This window comes from Semicossyphus pulcher, unplaced genomic scaffold (genome assembly GCF_022749685.1).
Source record: "Semicossyphus pulcher isolate SPU_LCO1_2020_fin unplaced genomic scaffold, fSemPul1.0.p SCAF_10, whole genome shotgun sequence".
NCBI classification, from domain to species: Eukaryota; Metazoa; Chordata; class Actinopteri; order Labriformes; family Labridae; genus Semicossyphus; species Semicossyphus pulcher.
The window spans coordinates 8029214-8045967 of record NW_027211604.1 but is presented as its reverse complement, the minus strand read 5'-3'; the positions used below and the strand labels follow the sequence as shown (position 1 = coordinate 8045967).

Sequence of the window (16754 nt, the reverse complement as noted above, 5' to 3'; positions counted from 1 at the left end):
TGTTGGTTTTCTGGAGCGAGAAGTGACCATATTTGGATGAGAGGGTGTCGTGGAAAAGAGCTAGTTTAACTTCCTGTTTCCCCTCAGAGGAGATTCTGTTCGTGGTGGTGACTGACTGCAGTTATTTATTTATCATACAAGAAGTAGCGGACTCACCGCCCGCTCGCCTGATGAGAGAACGGCAGGTGAACAACACGTACGGGGATAAAATAACCAGTCTTCTCTTCACTACAGTCCGCCGTAATCTCTCCGGGGGAAAGCCAACAAGTCCTGGCTTCTATGGACTGGCTGTTCTGTGCAACGCTCACATATTATACTGTATGTGCTACTACAAAACTTAAATCATTCTTACTTCAACAATAATAATAATAATGAATACTAACATGCCTCTTATGTGTAAATCTGTTGGATGGGGAATGACTTATTGTTTGATTCACTAGACGCCTCTTTTTCACGGACGAGCATATCTCTCGTCCGTTTTTGTCGTTTGCCGTCTTTTGTGCGTGATATGAACTTGTTGTTGTGTCTAGGAATTGTCTTTTCGATGTGTTATTGTCCCATATTTAGGTTGACATTGGTCATAATGTTGGAAAGGCAGTGCGCAATGAATTGAATAAGCCTGTTTTGAAAATGTAAGGAGTAGAAACTACATACTTAAGTTGAAATGTAGCTAACTCATTACTCAGTAGGGATAACTCAACTTAAGTCTTCATTACTTCCCTAGCTATCCATGATGAAGATTAAACAAAGAAGCACAAACTTAATCTCAAATCTCTTTAAGTTGTCAGAGATAATACAGAAATAAAAGCTAATTTTACCATCAGTGCTTAAACAGGTCTGTCATACACTGTTTTCAGGATAAACCTGTAGCTAAAGGAAGTGGCCCTTGCTGTATTTCTGTGTTGATTTCAATGAAATGTAGAGACTGGAGGTATTCACACGGGTCACATTGCCTACCAACAGCACCGCATCCTTCTTTCTCTGCTAGTGTGAATGCAGGGGGAGCTTTGGGAGGAGATAAGGTGAAATACAGTGCAATGATAAGGTGGATAGCCTTGTTGACATGAGCAGCAAGTGGAGTATAGAGCTCGAATGGAAGTGAAGTGTGAGATGTGGAGATAAGAAGAGATGCAGACAATTTGGCTCCTCTGTGGACCTCACCGACGAACACCCCGGGTTTACTGTGACAGCTACTGTGGTGCTACTACACCTACTGCTTATAAATACCACCATTGTTTTTCATCGCATGCCGTCACTTAATGTTTGCTGTGTGGATCTTATGCATGGAGAATGCATTGAAAAGCCGATAGCGTTAGAATTTTATTGATTTATTCCGCTTTTCCACACTTTAACATTAGCCATTTTAAAGAGGCACCATTTCCATATCTGCATGAAGTGTTCTCATAGCGGTTTGGAAATGAAAACTGGCATCGTCATTCCTGTCACTTCCATCCACAGCGGCTGATTGTTAGAGAACACGGAGGTGTAAATTGTCCCCGTGGCTGTCCAACTAACCAGAGAGAGCACCTTGTCACTCAGCACCTCATTTCGCTCTCATTCATGCAGCTGGCATCTATTATTTGGCTCCATCAGGAGAAGCTGGAATTTCTGTCCAAATTTCAGCACCAACACGTTGCACAAGCACACAGTGGAGTCATTCTGGTCATGTTCTGGTCAAGCCTTACATTTCTACCTTCATCTGCTAATATAAACCTTGTTGGTGTTAATATTAAATTATCTGTGAATGCTGAGTCAACAAATACGTTCCTACGCTGTTTGAATAAGGGCATTTCATTGATTTCAACTGCACTCTGTTTTTACTCAGACATGATGTGAAAAGTCTGTGTGGGAGGTTGTGACTAAGAGGCTGAGGAGAGGTAAACACTCAGGTCATTTGCTTCCTTCTATCACCACAAAAGTCTGCGTCAGTCGCAGATAGAGCAGCCCAGTCACGGACTCCTACAAAGACGCTAAAATGTAGTGCATATTGAAAATGTATGGTCAGGGGTCTAGCTTAACGGGGTCCGATGGTTAATCTGAGAATGAAAGAAAAAGGAAGAGTGAGCCACAATCGCAACTTAAATGCCAGCTTTCATCGTTAAATATGTGCAGCAGCAGTTCAGCACAAATTATCCCTTTGATGTAAAAAGGACCTCACAAGTCAATAACGCGTACATATAAATAAAGAGAGAGGTCATTCATGAGTCAAGGCAGCCCAATGACATCACTTATCTACATATTTTAGGTACTGACGAACACAAAATCAGAGATTAAAGTCAGATTCCCAATGTGTTAGAAGTAGATTTTGACATCAGAAGATTTGTTTTGAAGATCTGTGTGAACCCACAGCCAAGTGAAAACTTCTCCCTGTATTAACCTCACTCTAACTGAGATGACAGCAAACATATCAACAACTTATCTTTAAAACATTTTGTTTACGAGACCCATCTTTGCTTTTTTTAAATAATTAGCTTTGTGTATTTATATTTTGAAATCTTTTTAAAGGATATTTACAGATGTTTGCTATTTGTCCATTGAACCTTAATTATTGCACCCTGCGAGTGACAGGGATGCATGTTTGAGTTCTCCTGTACAGTTTTTTATGCACACATTGCATGCATGCAAAATCTTACTGGTGATGAACTATTTTGAGTTTGTTGGTTCCCTAAATTGGGACATGAAGATGTTTAAAGCCTTTTCTGACTCTCTCTGCTACACTCATGTTGATTGCTGTGTGACCTCGTTGAGATGAACCGACTGTCAGTTTGACTGACTGTTTTTTTTTATTCCCAAACAAGGTTACATGTGCTTAGATCTTGATTCACAATATTAAGATACATGTAACTAATCTAGGAGTATATTTCCATGCTGTTCTTAAACTTAAGAGCAAATAACCTATGATCTAAACTAATGACATAGCTGCACACAAGTAAATAAACATCTTTTAGTTCACATCTTAAACTTAAAGGATAACTTCGGGATTTTTCAACCTAGACCCTATGTTCCCATGTGTTTGTGTGTAAGTGACTAGTGGAGACAACAATTATTGAAATCGATCCAGTATTCAGGGACGGAGCACCGGCCAGCAGCCACGAAATGAGATACAATGTAACTAAACGGGGCACTGGGCATACGCAATATACAGCCACTAAAAGCGCTTGTTTTTGCTACTGACAGGCTCAGATCGTTATAATAAGTGTCGTGTCTGTAACCAAGTCACACTCACGGGGAAGTCTTGCGCGAGATTTCTTCTCTCACTCCTCTCTCCGAAGACGAAGACGAAGAGGGAGAGAGGATCTTCAGCCATGACAATCTTTTAGATAGCACTTAGCAACGCTTTCTGTACTCCAACACAACGAATGGCACTTCTCCCTCTTCGTCTTATATTGGTGTATGCCCGGTGCCCCGGGCGATTTCAATAATTGTTGTCTCCACTAGTCACTTACACACAAACACATGGGAACATAGGGTCTAGGTTGAAAAATCCAGAAGTTATCCTTTAAGTCAAAGACAAAAAGATGTTCGAAATAGAAGTATGATCACAACTTCAAATGAGACAGGAATTTGATTTACTTTCAAGCATTTCAACTCACAGTTTGCATCAGTTCAAATCTTGAAAGGGATAGAGGAAAGCTGGGAGGTTGTATTAACATTTGGGGAAACACTGGCTCTTGCTTTACTGCTTGATCATGCACAATAGATGGTGATTGATGGTAACAAATATCACGTGTTCAGAATGACAATGTCCTGTAAGTAAAGTTCTGAAATATTAACGCACATCTGCACCGCTGTTTTGACACCTTGTGGTTAAAGCACCCCCCCTGCTTATTATATCAGCAGGGGACTATCGCTTCTTTTTTTCTCCCCTCTCCGTCCCCCTTGTGTGTGAAATGTCAAGCTGTAGTAATGCTCTAAAGGGGGCAAGCATATATGAATATCCAAAATGGAAAAGGTTAATGCATTCTTACGGCAAATGACAGCAGAGATTCTGTTACACTGTTCCTCGGCTGCTTCTTATTCAATACTAAAAGAGCAACACGGAGTACAAGTCAACATGCAGACGTGTAGATTATTTATTAGATATTTACTTATCTCAGGCCTTTAGTGCTCTTTTTTGTTCTGTCATACTACTTGTCATGTATGGCAGCTTTTTATAGGTGTGGGTCTCTGAAGGGTAATTTTATACTATGCTCATATATTTACAGATATACACTTTAGTACATATTCATGAGAGCAATGTGGGGGGCGAAGAGACATACATCATGAATTATTTAGTGTTTACTTCACATCGCATCTATCCAATATAAACAGAATTAATATTTCTCGTGTAGTGCTGACATTGAGTTTTGCCATCAGTTTGTGCTTTCATCAGCCAAGGAAGATACAAGTCACATAACTGTTAACAGGCTGAGCAAAAAGCACAGCAAACAGACCACATAACCAGTAATGGGAAAATCTTTAAATAGAATTTGTTCTTTCATATAATTCCGACGTAATGAAACCACTTTTTATGTCTGTTTTAGTCTCCACGTGGGCAAGAACGACCTGCTGACCTTCTATGATGGAGATGACCTGACGGCGAACATCCTTGGCCAATACAGCGGCACACGGCCACACTTCAAGCTCTACACCTCCATGGCTGATGTCACTGTTCAGTTTCAGTCGGACCCCGCCACCAACATCTACGGCTACAACAACGGCTTCGTGGTCCACTTCTTTGGTACGGTTTTGTTTTATTTATTTTGTGTTTGAGCAATGATTCAGTTAAATAACTACGTCCTTAACTGGTGTGTGGGATATAACATTTTACACATACCCAGAACCCAGCAGGTTACTAATTAGAAAGAAAAATCTATTCACTCCCATCTCTTTTTGTGTTTGTACTCTGGCTTGTCCCAGGTGCACAGGATTGGATAACAGCAAACGCACAAACACAAAAACAGGGTGCACTTAAATGTCAGCTGGTTTTTACCAGTGCTTTGTGTTCTTGGCTGTGAATGCTGCAGTTAGAGAGACACAGATTGACTGGTGCCAAACCACATGCTGTGTTCCTCCCTCAAACATCACAAGCCTCTATTTACATTTCCCTCCCAAACTGCTGCTGTTTAGTGCACACTGAGCAGACATCTTTGCAGTCTTTTTCCTTCCCTGCAGAGGCTGTTACATATTAATGCCAGGGTTTTCTTACCTCACTGGTGTTGGTCCAATCGCAAAGAATGGACATTTATTGTTAATTACACAAAGAAATGTAGCATTAGTGAAAGTATTTCTGCACCATTGTGTTTCCTCATTGTCAAGCTACCTGTAATTATTAATCATCCTTTTCCTATTCATTCTCTCCTCTCTCGTACCAACATAACGCCAACAGAGGTGCCGAGGAACGACACCTGCTCAGAGCTGCCGGAGATCACGAACGGCTGGAAGAGCACGTCCCACCCCGACCTCATCCACGGCACCGTCATCACCTACCAGTGCTACCCTGGGTTCGAGCTGGTGGGCTCTGAGATCCTCATGTGTCAGTGGGATCTCACATGGAGCGGGGATGTGCCCAAGTGTCAGGAAGGTGAGTGGAAGCGCTCAAGCATTGTGTTTTCAGGTAGATCGAGTGAGACTGCGGCCAATCAGACAGGAATGCTTTGGTTTCACTTTGATTGCGAGCTGACTACATTCTTTAAAAGACTCTATTTAAATCCATTACCGAGTTTAATCTGGACATGATCGGTGGAATTTCAGACTTTGACAGTTTCTTGAGAGGATGTTAAGCCAGTTTAGTCATCATCGCAGCACTTACTGAGTGCATGCGTCAACAGTTTTTACAGGTTTTATAAATTAGATGGTAATAAGGGAGACAATAACAGGACGATCAAAACACTTTTTAAACTCAAGAGGCAAGACTTAAATCCCTGATCAGTGACTCAAACAGAAAGCAACTGTATACTGGATGAACCCATTTTTAAAATAGACACATACAAAGCAAATAAGTATGGGATAGAGATTGATGATGACCTCACAGCAATGTCATATGGTTCAAATTATACCGGTAGAATTTTTTACATGATAAGAACATCACGATACCAAAGACGTAAATTTGCAAGACAATTTTTACGGCCAACAAGTTGCATATTGCTTTTCCTGTTCATTTTAGAAGCACTCGTTCCGCTTCAAATCAATACGAGCATGAGAGATGCCTGTCTGTCTGCATAAGCCCCGCCCCTGCATGCTCGGAGTGTGAGTGTGGAGAGGATTTGGCGGTGAGCAGACTTCAGTGTTTGATAGATATTAGAAGAAAAGTTGCATTTTAATGCACTGAGAGCGCTCATCGTCATTACATGCTGCTTCAGAAAACGCCGGAAACCACCGGTGGCAGCGACGTGACGCCTGCGCAGTAAGCATTGAAAGGTTTTCCCAATACGCCACGCCAACATTAGTGGGGTTAATGAATGAACAAATCAATGAATTACCTTTATATAGCCTACATTGTGCTTTTCTTCTTTATTTATATAGAGTAATAAAGCAGGAAGCTTCGCTATTTACTGATTTAAAAATAAACATACAGGGACGGTCGTTACAGTGGCAGATCATAAACCTCTTATTAATAAGTAAGAAGATAGTCTCAGCATATCACAGCTTGTAGTAGCAGCTACAGCAGTGTACATGCTTCTCTATGTTGTCATGTAGATCCAAACATGAACACTGGCTGGGTGGGCACAGAGTGGGCGAAAACAGGCCTAATTCTCCTTTGAAAATGTGCCAGAAGCAACAAAATTTGGCCTTTTACAGCCAAAATCTTCCCGCAGACTCCCCTAGTTCACTGGAAAAGAAGGGAAATTGTCAAAGCACTTTATTTTGTTTGCATGAATAAATGCTGCTGCCTGAAATCACAAACAAAACACTTTTTTTCATATCGTGATGAATATCGTTATCGCAAAATTTTGTGAAATATTGTGATATAATTTTCACAGCTAGAAGGTTCTGACTTTGAATCTCGGTTCAGACGCAGGGGGCCTCTCTTTGTGCAGTTTGCATGTTCTCCCCGTGCATGCTTGGGTTCCCTCCGGGTACTCCGGCTTCCTCCCACGGCCCAAAGACATGCTCGTTAGATTCATTGGTGACTCTAAAATTGCCCGTAGGTGTGAATGTGAGCGTGAAAGGTTGTCTGTCTCTGTGTGTCAGCCCTGTGATTGACTAGCGATCAGTCCAGGGTGTACCCAGGGATGTCCCTTAAGATTTAAATATCTTTTCTATCATAAATAAAAATTCAACACAGCAGACAGAGAAAAGAGAGATCCAGCAAGAGAAAGGACGAAATTAGCCCAAATATTGCAATTTAATTTCTCTGGTACAAGGACTTTCAAAGCGGCTTTAATTATGTCCATGGGGATTTAATAATTAAGATGTAATATGCTCTGAAGATTATTTCAAGTTTTCTAAGTAGACTTAGTGACGGCGAGCCCACCAATTCATAAAGTGCACAATGATGAGTATGGGAGTTGGTTTTATAACTTAGAGCACTGCTGTACACGTAATTAAAAGGTCATACAAAGGTCATATTTTGATTTCATGCCAATTAGCAGCTGTTTCAAGCCCCTCTTAACTGTAGTGTCAGTCATATTGTGACTCTCTTTAGTTTTCTCACAGAATGCACTGGCATTTTTCCTTTTGGAGCACACATCCAAATATGATGTATGAACCTCAGACACTTTAAACTGTGCATATGAGAGAAGTTGGAGAAAGCCGTTTGAGGGAGCCGCATAAAACCTGAAAAGAAGCCTTTAGTGATGTCACTTAAGTCAGCATCTGTTGTAGTCTGAAGACTACAAGTTTGAAAACCCTGCCTGAGGCTAGCAGCTTAAGGGGACAATAGCAAGCACTAGCATAACACGCCCTCATCTCACAACTGGGAGGTTTGGTTGTGGGTAATGTAGGCACCAGGTTTTGACAAGGAAGAAGCATGTGTGGAATAAAAAAGAATTAAAAAACGATAAACCTGGTTTTGTTGCTCAGTTTGTTTCAACTTGAGCTTGACAATTTTATAAAAGTGCAAAACTAAATCTGAATTATTTTTAATTCCATGTCCATACTTGTTTTCCTGTGTGGCATTAAGACTGCTAATCTAAAGTACCTAAAAGGAATCTCCTTTAGTAAACGTTTTCTATCACCATTCAAAATTATAACAGATAATCACCATCGTCTGTTTTTGTTTATGCAACAGTTTTGACATGTCAGGACCCTGGAAATGTGGAGCACAGTCATAAGGTGATCACGGGCAGCCGCTTCGCCGTTGGATCGTCTGTGCAGTTTATCTGCAATAAAGGCTACATCCTGTCCGGCAGCAGCCTCCTCACCTGCTACAACCGGGACTCAGCCACACCCAAGTGGAACGAGAGGCTGCCCAAGTGTGTCCGTAAGTCACACATATTCACCTTTATTATGGGTGCTTTAAATTTCTTTGGTGTCAAACTACAACTTATTAACAAATACAGAGGTATTTATTCTTTGTCTATAGACATGCATCTGTTAATGTGCTTCTTCTCTTTTTATGTGTATATAGATGTCAGGGTTTCTACTGTTTAAAAAAGTTGCATAACAGTTTTTTTTATTGTCATACCTCTCAGCTGAAAAGTACGAGCCGTGCAGGAACCCCGGCGCCGCCTCCACCAGCGTGCAGAGCTCAGAAAAGGCCTTTTACCAAGCGGGAGAGATGCTGACCTTCTCCTGCCACTCAGGCTACGAGCTGCAGGGTGAAGCCACCATCTACTGCATCCCTGGACACCCATCACAGTGGAACAGCACTCCCCCCGCCTGCAGAGGTAAAGCATGCCCAGACACTGAAGCAAACTTTTCAATTTTAACTACTCTGACTTAACTATTTTGTGCAAAATATTGAACATTGAAATGCAATTGTGTCTTTGTAGCATCCTCAACCCAGTATGTGAATGAACGCAGGCTAGATGGTGAGTTAGTTTTAACCTTTGCAGTATCAATGTATAGATCCTTTTTTGTATTCTTTTGTAGTGCTGTACCCGACATACAATTTTGTCAGTCGAATCTGATTTGGCTGTTCAATATGAAACTTTGACTATTTGTTACTTCAACCAAACTGCATTCCTCTAAATAATCAAAGTGCAGATATTCGACTGGCAAAATGCTATTAAACTGAAGGTTGATGATACGAATCATCATCTTTAAGGGGACGGCCCTACTTTTTGGTGCATGTCTCACAGGAATAATAACTTTCTTTTCCTACTGTAGTTGTCAACATGGACTATAGTATGGAGGGAACCAACATTGCCCTTGCAGTTTTTATCCCAACTGCAATCGTCTTGGTGGTAGTCCTCAGCATCTACGTCTACTTTGCAAAGTACGTAATAACTTAAAATCTTTAATAGTTTAATTTAAAATCAAATTAGACTTTGCATAATGTTGTCCACTTCCCTCCTCTTTCCTCAGACTCCAAGGCAAGTCTATCAGAATGCCGACATCCTCGCCACCGTATGACAACATGACGGAAGAGTCGGCTTTCGACAACCCTATCTACGAGAGCGGAGTAAGTACAGATGTCATGAGCATGCAAGACGTGGATTCACAGAACACCAGTGTGCTGTCCTGATCCTTCCCATCTGGCTGTCATCCTGTCGCCATACCATGTTTCACCAGCAGAGGGCAACATTCACCTCATCTTTCATCACCATAACAATCATCAGGAAGAGACAGTGGTCTTAGCTGATGATGTTGCTCATAAAGCTTCACAGAAAGGACACTTTCCCTCACACTAACCTGTGGTTAAAGGTTAGAGGTCATTGTGCATCCTGAATATCCAAAATTCATCATCCTGGAGTGAGTGGGATTTGTTTCATCTGTCATCTCTTACCCATGTCTTGTAATTGTACCTGTGCTAATTGTTTAAAACTGCCTGCTAATCACAAAGATATGTATCCAGTTAATTTATCAATGAAAAGTAATTTCCTGTTTTTAATTCTTTTAATGTAATAATCTCAATTGTGACTGGAGCATCCTCTTTTCCCTCTGTCCCTTCAGCACTGGCAGTCTAATTCTAGATATTAAACCTGTCAGTCTGTGCAGCTTGGCTGCAGTACTGAAGAATCAAGAGGTGAGATCTCATTCTGATCCCGAGAACACATCTCACTTCCTGTCACCTGACCTTTCCGCCACATTGAAATGACTAATTCTCCAAATCTAACACATATTCTGATGCAGAGATTTATCTGGCACTTTTTAATGACTTGACCACACCGCTGGTTGGTGGGAATTAGAAAAACACGATTGGTGCAGAGATGAGTCTTATTGTGATTTAAAAGATTTCAAGAATTCTTATAAATAAAGATAAAGAAAATCTCTAACTTCTAAAGTATCTCACTATTGTGTTTTCAGTCCACAAAACTTCACTTCCTCACTCCTCCTTGCATCTCTTTCATCCAACATTTCAATAAAATTGAAATGTGCTGTCAGTGTACGATAAGAAAAGTATTAGGGGTGCACGTTATTAACGGCAGGTTATCGGCATCAGCAGATATGTCATTTTTCTGCCGATGTTTTCCGCCGATAAAACTCCTCTTTAATTAAGCCTAAATGCTCAATGATTCCCTTAAAGATTAACATAATGCTACGACGGTAACTCTGCGCAAGTGTGTGCGCACACTGCAGTTTCTCAAAGTTTCTGAAACAGACAGCAAGCTTGTGCTCAGCGTCAGTCATGCGGCCAGGGGCCAATTCTTATTCATTCAATACTACAAATGTAATCACACATCTCAAGAATCTGCCAGTGGGCCACTACAATAAGAGTAGGCATGGTATCAATTCCACTACAGGGAAGACTTGATGTTCTCTGCACAATATATCGGTATCGCAATCGGCATTCGGCAACAAGGGTTGGAAAATATCGGCATATCGGCAAAAAATCCAATAACGTGCAACCCTACAAAGTATATGTGTGATTGTATCATAACTATGATGCATTCTGAATATATTCTGTTCTTAGTGTCTTTAAAGTAGTAGCAGAACTTTATTTGCTGTATGTAACTAATTATTTTGTTGTTTCTTGAGAAAATCATATTGCATATGGCATGAATGTCAAATCAAAAGACATACCCTGCTAGAAGATACAAAAAAAACATTAATTTGTTTTAATATTGCCTCACCGGCCACTTTATTAGGTACACCTGTACAATCTAATGCAGCTCAGTAGAACAGCACTGCCATGGATTCTGCTTTTATGACGTTTTTGTTGACTTTTGTTTTGTTCAGAGTCGGAAGTGTGTAAATTCAATTATGTTTATTACTGATGGCGTAGTTAAAGGTGGTGTTGTACTGAACTAAAGTATATTGAGATGTTTTTCGACCTCCCTATTTGCATACATGAGGGGGCCAGAGTACTGTAAACACCTCTGAATATAATGCAGCTCAGTACAGCCCCACCAGCGATTATGAGCTTGACGCTGAAATATCATTGAATGAACACCTCTATGACCGCTTACAACAAAGCCTGTACATTACAGGCAACATAACAGCAAATCTTATGGCTGAGCTGGTGTGTTGGATTACATTAGATTTTTCAGGGGTACCAAATTAAGTGGCCTGTGAGTGTATATCTGAACTTTAAATGTTTATTCATGCATCACACATGAAATTCTCCTCTCTTGTAACTTATAACTGATGTATTTGTCTGGTCTTTGCAGGACAAATGAAAAAGCTAAAGAGGTTTCCATTTAGAGACCTTAAAGCAAGAATTGCTCAAGCTTTGCCTTTTGGGACTCTCTCTGCACTGCTCATCTTTTCCGCCAACCTTTTTTTGTTCCCAAATGATTTCTTTCCATTCTTCCTTGGTGTGGATTACTGTAAATATGTCTTTCTTTCCACGGTCAAATCTGTGAATCTGTGGATCACCATGGTGATATTTTTATAAAGTAAATTGCTGATGACCGTTGGTGATTGTATGTTTTTCAGTATTTTTTTGATGCCCTACGCCAGTAGCAATTAGACACTGAGGGATTTGGTGCTCTGAGACCTGTTGGACACAAACTCCCACATCACCCAACATTTTTTGGAAAGTTTCCATCATTATTTTTGTTTTCTTTGTGTGTATGGGCCTGCTCTTTGTAAATAAACTGCCTGTCCAATATGAGTGCCTCACGACTGACTATAACCTGAGATATCACGTGTGAAATTGTTTAACGCTGTGTTTGATTTGAATATTATTTTGTATTTGCAGGACTAACATCCTTAGCACTGTGCTCAATGTTTTCCACCATAAAGTTTCTCTTCAACACACAAAAACAAAGGATGGCAGATATTTTCCTACTAGCACTCATGTGTGGTTCCAACTGCTTGCCTCAGAGGATTTCACAGATACACAGTTTCATCCGCTATGCATTACTTTGTTCTTATGTCACACAGTAGAGTCTGCCTCACAGGAGAAGTAGCAATGTGTTTTCACACTTTTAATGAGTGAAAAAAAAGATCCTTTAGTAACAGACAGGTTTTTACTTGTCACATTGTCGTGGTGCATCTGCTTGTGTGACATTTGTAGATAACATACCCTTTATACTCTATCAAATCTTTCTTTCAGCATCACAGCGGCTCCCACCATTCACAGGAAACCAAATCACCTTCAAATATATATAATCCTCTGATTAATAATACAATAAATTGTTGTTTTAAATATTTCTATTGTCTTTGATGAGTAAATTAATTGATGCCATAAAATGCGAGAGTCATTAAAAGCCTTACCTACTGAAGACAATAAGGTATATGTTGATGTAAATAGTTGCATGGATAAACTTCACAGGTAAGTGTTCATCAGCCGGATATCCACATCTCAGCAGCCAAAAGCAATTTATATTCACCTGTACCTCAAGAGGATTTACAGCCCACACAGTCAACACAAAATAACCACCAACAGCATATTTGCCAAGACCAGTGACTTTACAGACTATGGCCAAGAAAGGCTACTCAACAGCATCTCAACATTAGTTATAGAAGGCCTACAAGAAAAGCCAAAGCCAAAAGCACAAGTTATAGAAACAAACAAATTCACCTGTGTCTCACAACACAGCACTTACAGGCCAGGCAGGGCAAGTAGTTTGGTATTGAAGTCATTACTCAAAAACGTTTTGGACTATTTGGATACAATTTTTGTGTAGCCTACATAACTTGTAATCTGTGATGTACTTGTAAGCAACCATCAACATTTTAAAAAGCAATTTTAGATTCACACTGTGTTTGAAGTTCTTAAAGTCAAATGTTAAATCTGTCAAGCTACTCTGCTAGCGAAAAGCAAAGCAAAAATATCAAATATTAAACAATTATATGGGCCTAATAACTACACAGATGTTATTTTATTGACATTAAAGGTTAATAAAGTATGGGTAAAAAAAAAAAGTAGATATAAAATGTTCTTTCATACCCCGAAATTTGTCATAACTTGTAGTTTTATGGTTGTAACTTGTTTCTGATTTAAGCAATTTTTGATGTTACTATTGCCCCGGTCTACACCCACACCCGCAAAAATACATTTGGCTAAGTAAGCCACCTGTAGGCTCTCACCTGTTGGAGGCTGTCATGTCGCTCGTCCCTCCGCCTCTTCTTGTCCATGTTCTCCACTGGAAACGGCCTGCTGCTGATCTACTCTCCAAAGAAATGTACGTATTTCCACCTCCTATTCATTTGCTGCCAAAGGACAGTTAAATTTAATGTTAGGCTACATGCTGTGTGGTGTCGATCGTAATGACATTATTTTTGAATAATTACAGTTATTTTTTCTTAATTGGCAGCAACAGCCTCGATATATTAAGTTCGTTCTGTCTCCGACATGTTACGCTCAAAATTGTCGCTTCTCTTATGCTTTATAACACCTTTTAAGTGTATTTCTATTTGACTCCGCTCTGTCTTTGATTTAGTTTGATTATTTCCCGCTTGGCCTGTGACATCACATGGGAGGATCCACTTGAAGGGGTGGGGGAAGGTAACTCTTCACCTGCCTTACAGTATACGCCTGACCAATTTAGGATTGTTTAACCCCTATTCAGATGGTTTGTTCCTTCTTCAAGTGGGCCGCGGCAGCCCGCGGCAGTTTCTTGAAGGGTAACACAGGTGATTGTCCTCACCACCTCTAAATCTATGCTGTGCAAAAGGCCTACTAATAATCCTGTATTAATAACGCCACACTCTATTCGACTTAGTCAAGAACTAGCTGAAAACACACAATACACAATAACTATAAGAATAGCCGTCATACGTTGCTTAACCCAGTTATCTCTGTGTTACTGAAAGCATTAATGTTAATATTCTCGTGAAACACAGCAAATATTGTGTGAACAATATATGAGGCGGCACTCATTTCTATACAGCTGTTGACCTCTAGATGGCAGCATGATATCAAGTTGGACATGAAGTGAGTGGCTACATGAGGAAAGGGTTTTATTATCAAGCATTTCAAGCTTTTAAACCTATACTGTTTTTATCATTTAATTCAAATGTGTTCATTACATAATACAAACATAGAAAAAAAAATAAAACACTGAAAGCTAAATTTCACATGGTGAGAAGTGACTTTATTTATGATTCACATTTGAAAACATCAGGAGGTGACCCAGAGTGCTTTACAATGTAATCAGATGGGTAATAACCGTCCAAAATACAAGTATGTGATTAAAATATAAAATGGAGTGGATTTTAAATTAGTAAATTGGGTCCTGTAGGTGAAGATGACCTAGATTTTTTCTTAGAATAAGTGTAGATTTTGTAACTGTGGAGAACACATATAGTTTAGATTTATAGAAAAATCCCAAATCTTATTACTGTTCTCACATAAACTAGGGCATTAGGACCAGGCCTCAATGTCCACCAGTAAGGGTAAGTTAATCTCTTCTGCAACATCATTCTCAACTAAACACTAGCTTTCTGGTTTTTTTTTTTAATTAAGGTAAGTTAACAGAATAGAACAACCATGTCACATTTTGTTTTTGTGCCTGTGCTCATGTGGGGGCTGGTTTGTCTCAGTGAGACGTTTGGGGGCAGTCACGCGTGGTTTCCGCTGAGCTTTCACTCTGATGCAGGCAGCGCCGGGCAGAATGTGCCATTAAAATGTAAATTTCCTGTGCAGTCAGTATAGGTTTACAAAAAGGACCACAAGTCAGAGTCGACTAATGTGTAGCTCGCTCTCTTTGTTCACATGTGAATCACTGACAGACTTACTCTCTGTTTCCTGTCACAGAAGCAAGTTTGTGAGGTAACTTTCAAAATAAAGCTATATGCCTCTTTAATTGACTGCAAGGCTACACAGGTTTTTGATTAACTTATTAGACATGCTTTATTTCAAGTAGGTCGATATTTCTTTTTCTCCAGGGGCTCCGTTGTCATCACAGAGGACTTAGTTTCATAATATGTCCAGTAGGTGGCAGTCTACAACCAAGTGCGTTGTCTACAGCAGGGTTTCAGGTGGCTCAAGTGCATCCTGAAGACCACCTCTAATGCTCAATACTCCCACCATGCACCACTGCCGGGCCGCTTGGTGTCAGGGTTTACAGGACAGGATGGTTCACAATTAAACTAAAAAGCCGTACTCACAATCCAACGGAGACCAGGACATGGCAATTAACCCACTAATACAGCAGACCATTAGACCTCCCTCTCTGTGTCTGCAGCCCGGGGGCTCTGGGATGCATATTATGAGAGATAGTTTAATGTAACGACCCATTCAGAGAGTTCTCCTGTATGCACTGAGCAGTAGCAGTTAGGAAAATTTAGCAGCATTATATGCTCAGTAAAACATATGGCTGAACATATATAGAAAACGCATTAAATATTAGCAATGAGTTCTCAAATTACTCAACTTAAACGATGAATAAGTGCAAGACGCTATAGAAAAAACATTGTCAGATGAGTGTTTGATTTACTAGTGATTCCTCCACTATGTAACGGATTAGTCAAAGTGTATTTTGTCCTTTTTTTGTGCTAATATTCCCTTTTTGTCTGTCTTGAAGATTAGTCGGTTTTATCATTTATCTTTGATGGTTCACCCTGAAGCATCTCTCATTTTTTACCTCTGTGTTTGTAGCTTAGATTGACAGACAGCTCTGCCTCCCTAAAGCACGGCTATATTAATCTGATTAATATGCTGTTAATACACTATAGCAGGAGAAATATCTACCATGTAATGGTATATGTTAGGTTATGCTGCATCTCCTTTAAGGTAACACCAGGTGCAGGAGAAATGAAGGTTGGTGGCAGGGTTGGTTGCATCACTGAGGCTGTGACCCCCAAGAATCTGACCTTTGATCACGCAGATCTGGAGTATACAGGCCACATAATATTTAAAGTATTAGTCAGCTGATTCTTGCTTTTAGTGTATTTTCATTAGTATTTGTAATGTTTGATATTGTGTTCAAGGTTTCAAAGACAAGACTGACAGTGAGCTCTCTCTTCAATCGGTCAAATCATCTAATTCATCTTCATGTAAGAAAATCACGTTAACTACTGGATTTTTTTTACAGTCCCCAGAGGAGCAGTGTCTGATGAGGCAGACAGCCATGTCATATCGCACTGAGGGGGCTCACTGTCTTTGTTGTTACAAAGTGCAGCCTCAGGAAGCCATTTTGCACTAAACAAAGGGTGAACCCTCGGCACGCCTCTGGTGTTGCTTGATCTGGAACGATGCCAACTCTCACTCTGCAGCATATGTAGGGGGTCAGGGCTTCCCCGACCCCCCCACATCACTGAGACGCACGTAAACAAAG

At 40.3% G+C, this 16754-nt stretch overlaps 1 protein-coding gene across 1 annotated transcript in view; it reads left to right on the top strand.

The window, feature by feature from the left end:
• The window catches only part of LOC138596866 (seizure protein 6 homolog), a 107656-nt gene extending 95517 nt beyond the window's left edge, over positions 1-12139 (top strand). Inside the window, exons 10-17 of the mRNA XM_069668302.1 lie at positions 4524-4720; positions 5369-5563; positions 8213-8404; positions 8616-8810; positions 8916-8954; positions 9253-9361; positions 9451-9547; positions 11697-12139. Coding sequence (XP_069524403.1) covers positions 4524-4720; positions 5369-5563; positions 8213-8404; positions 8616-8810; positions 8916-8954; positions 9253-9361; positions 9451-9547; positions 11697-11705 — 1033 coding nt within the window. The 3' untranslated portion in view covers positions 11706-12139. The remainder of the gene's footprint in view (positions 1-4523; positions 4721-5368; positions 5564-8212; positions 8405-8615; positions 8811-8915; positions 8955-9252; positions 9362-9450; positions 9548-11696) is intronic.
• The last annotated feature ends 4615 nt before the right edge of the window (positions 12140-16754 follow it).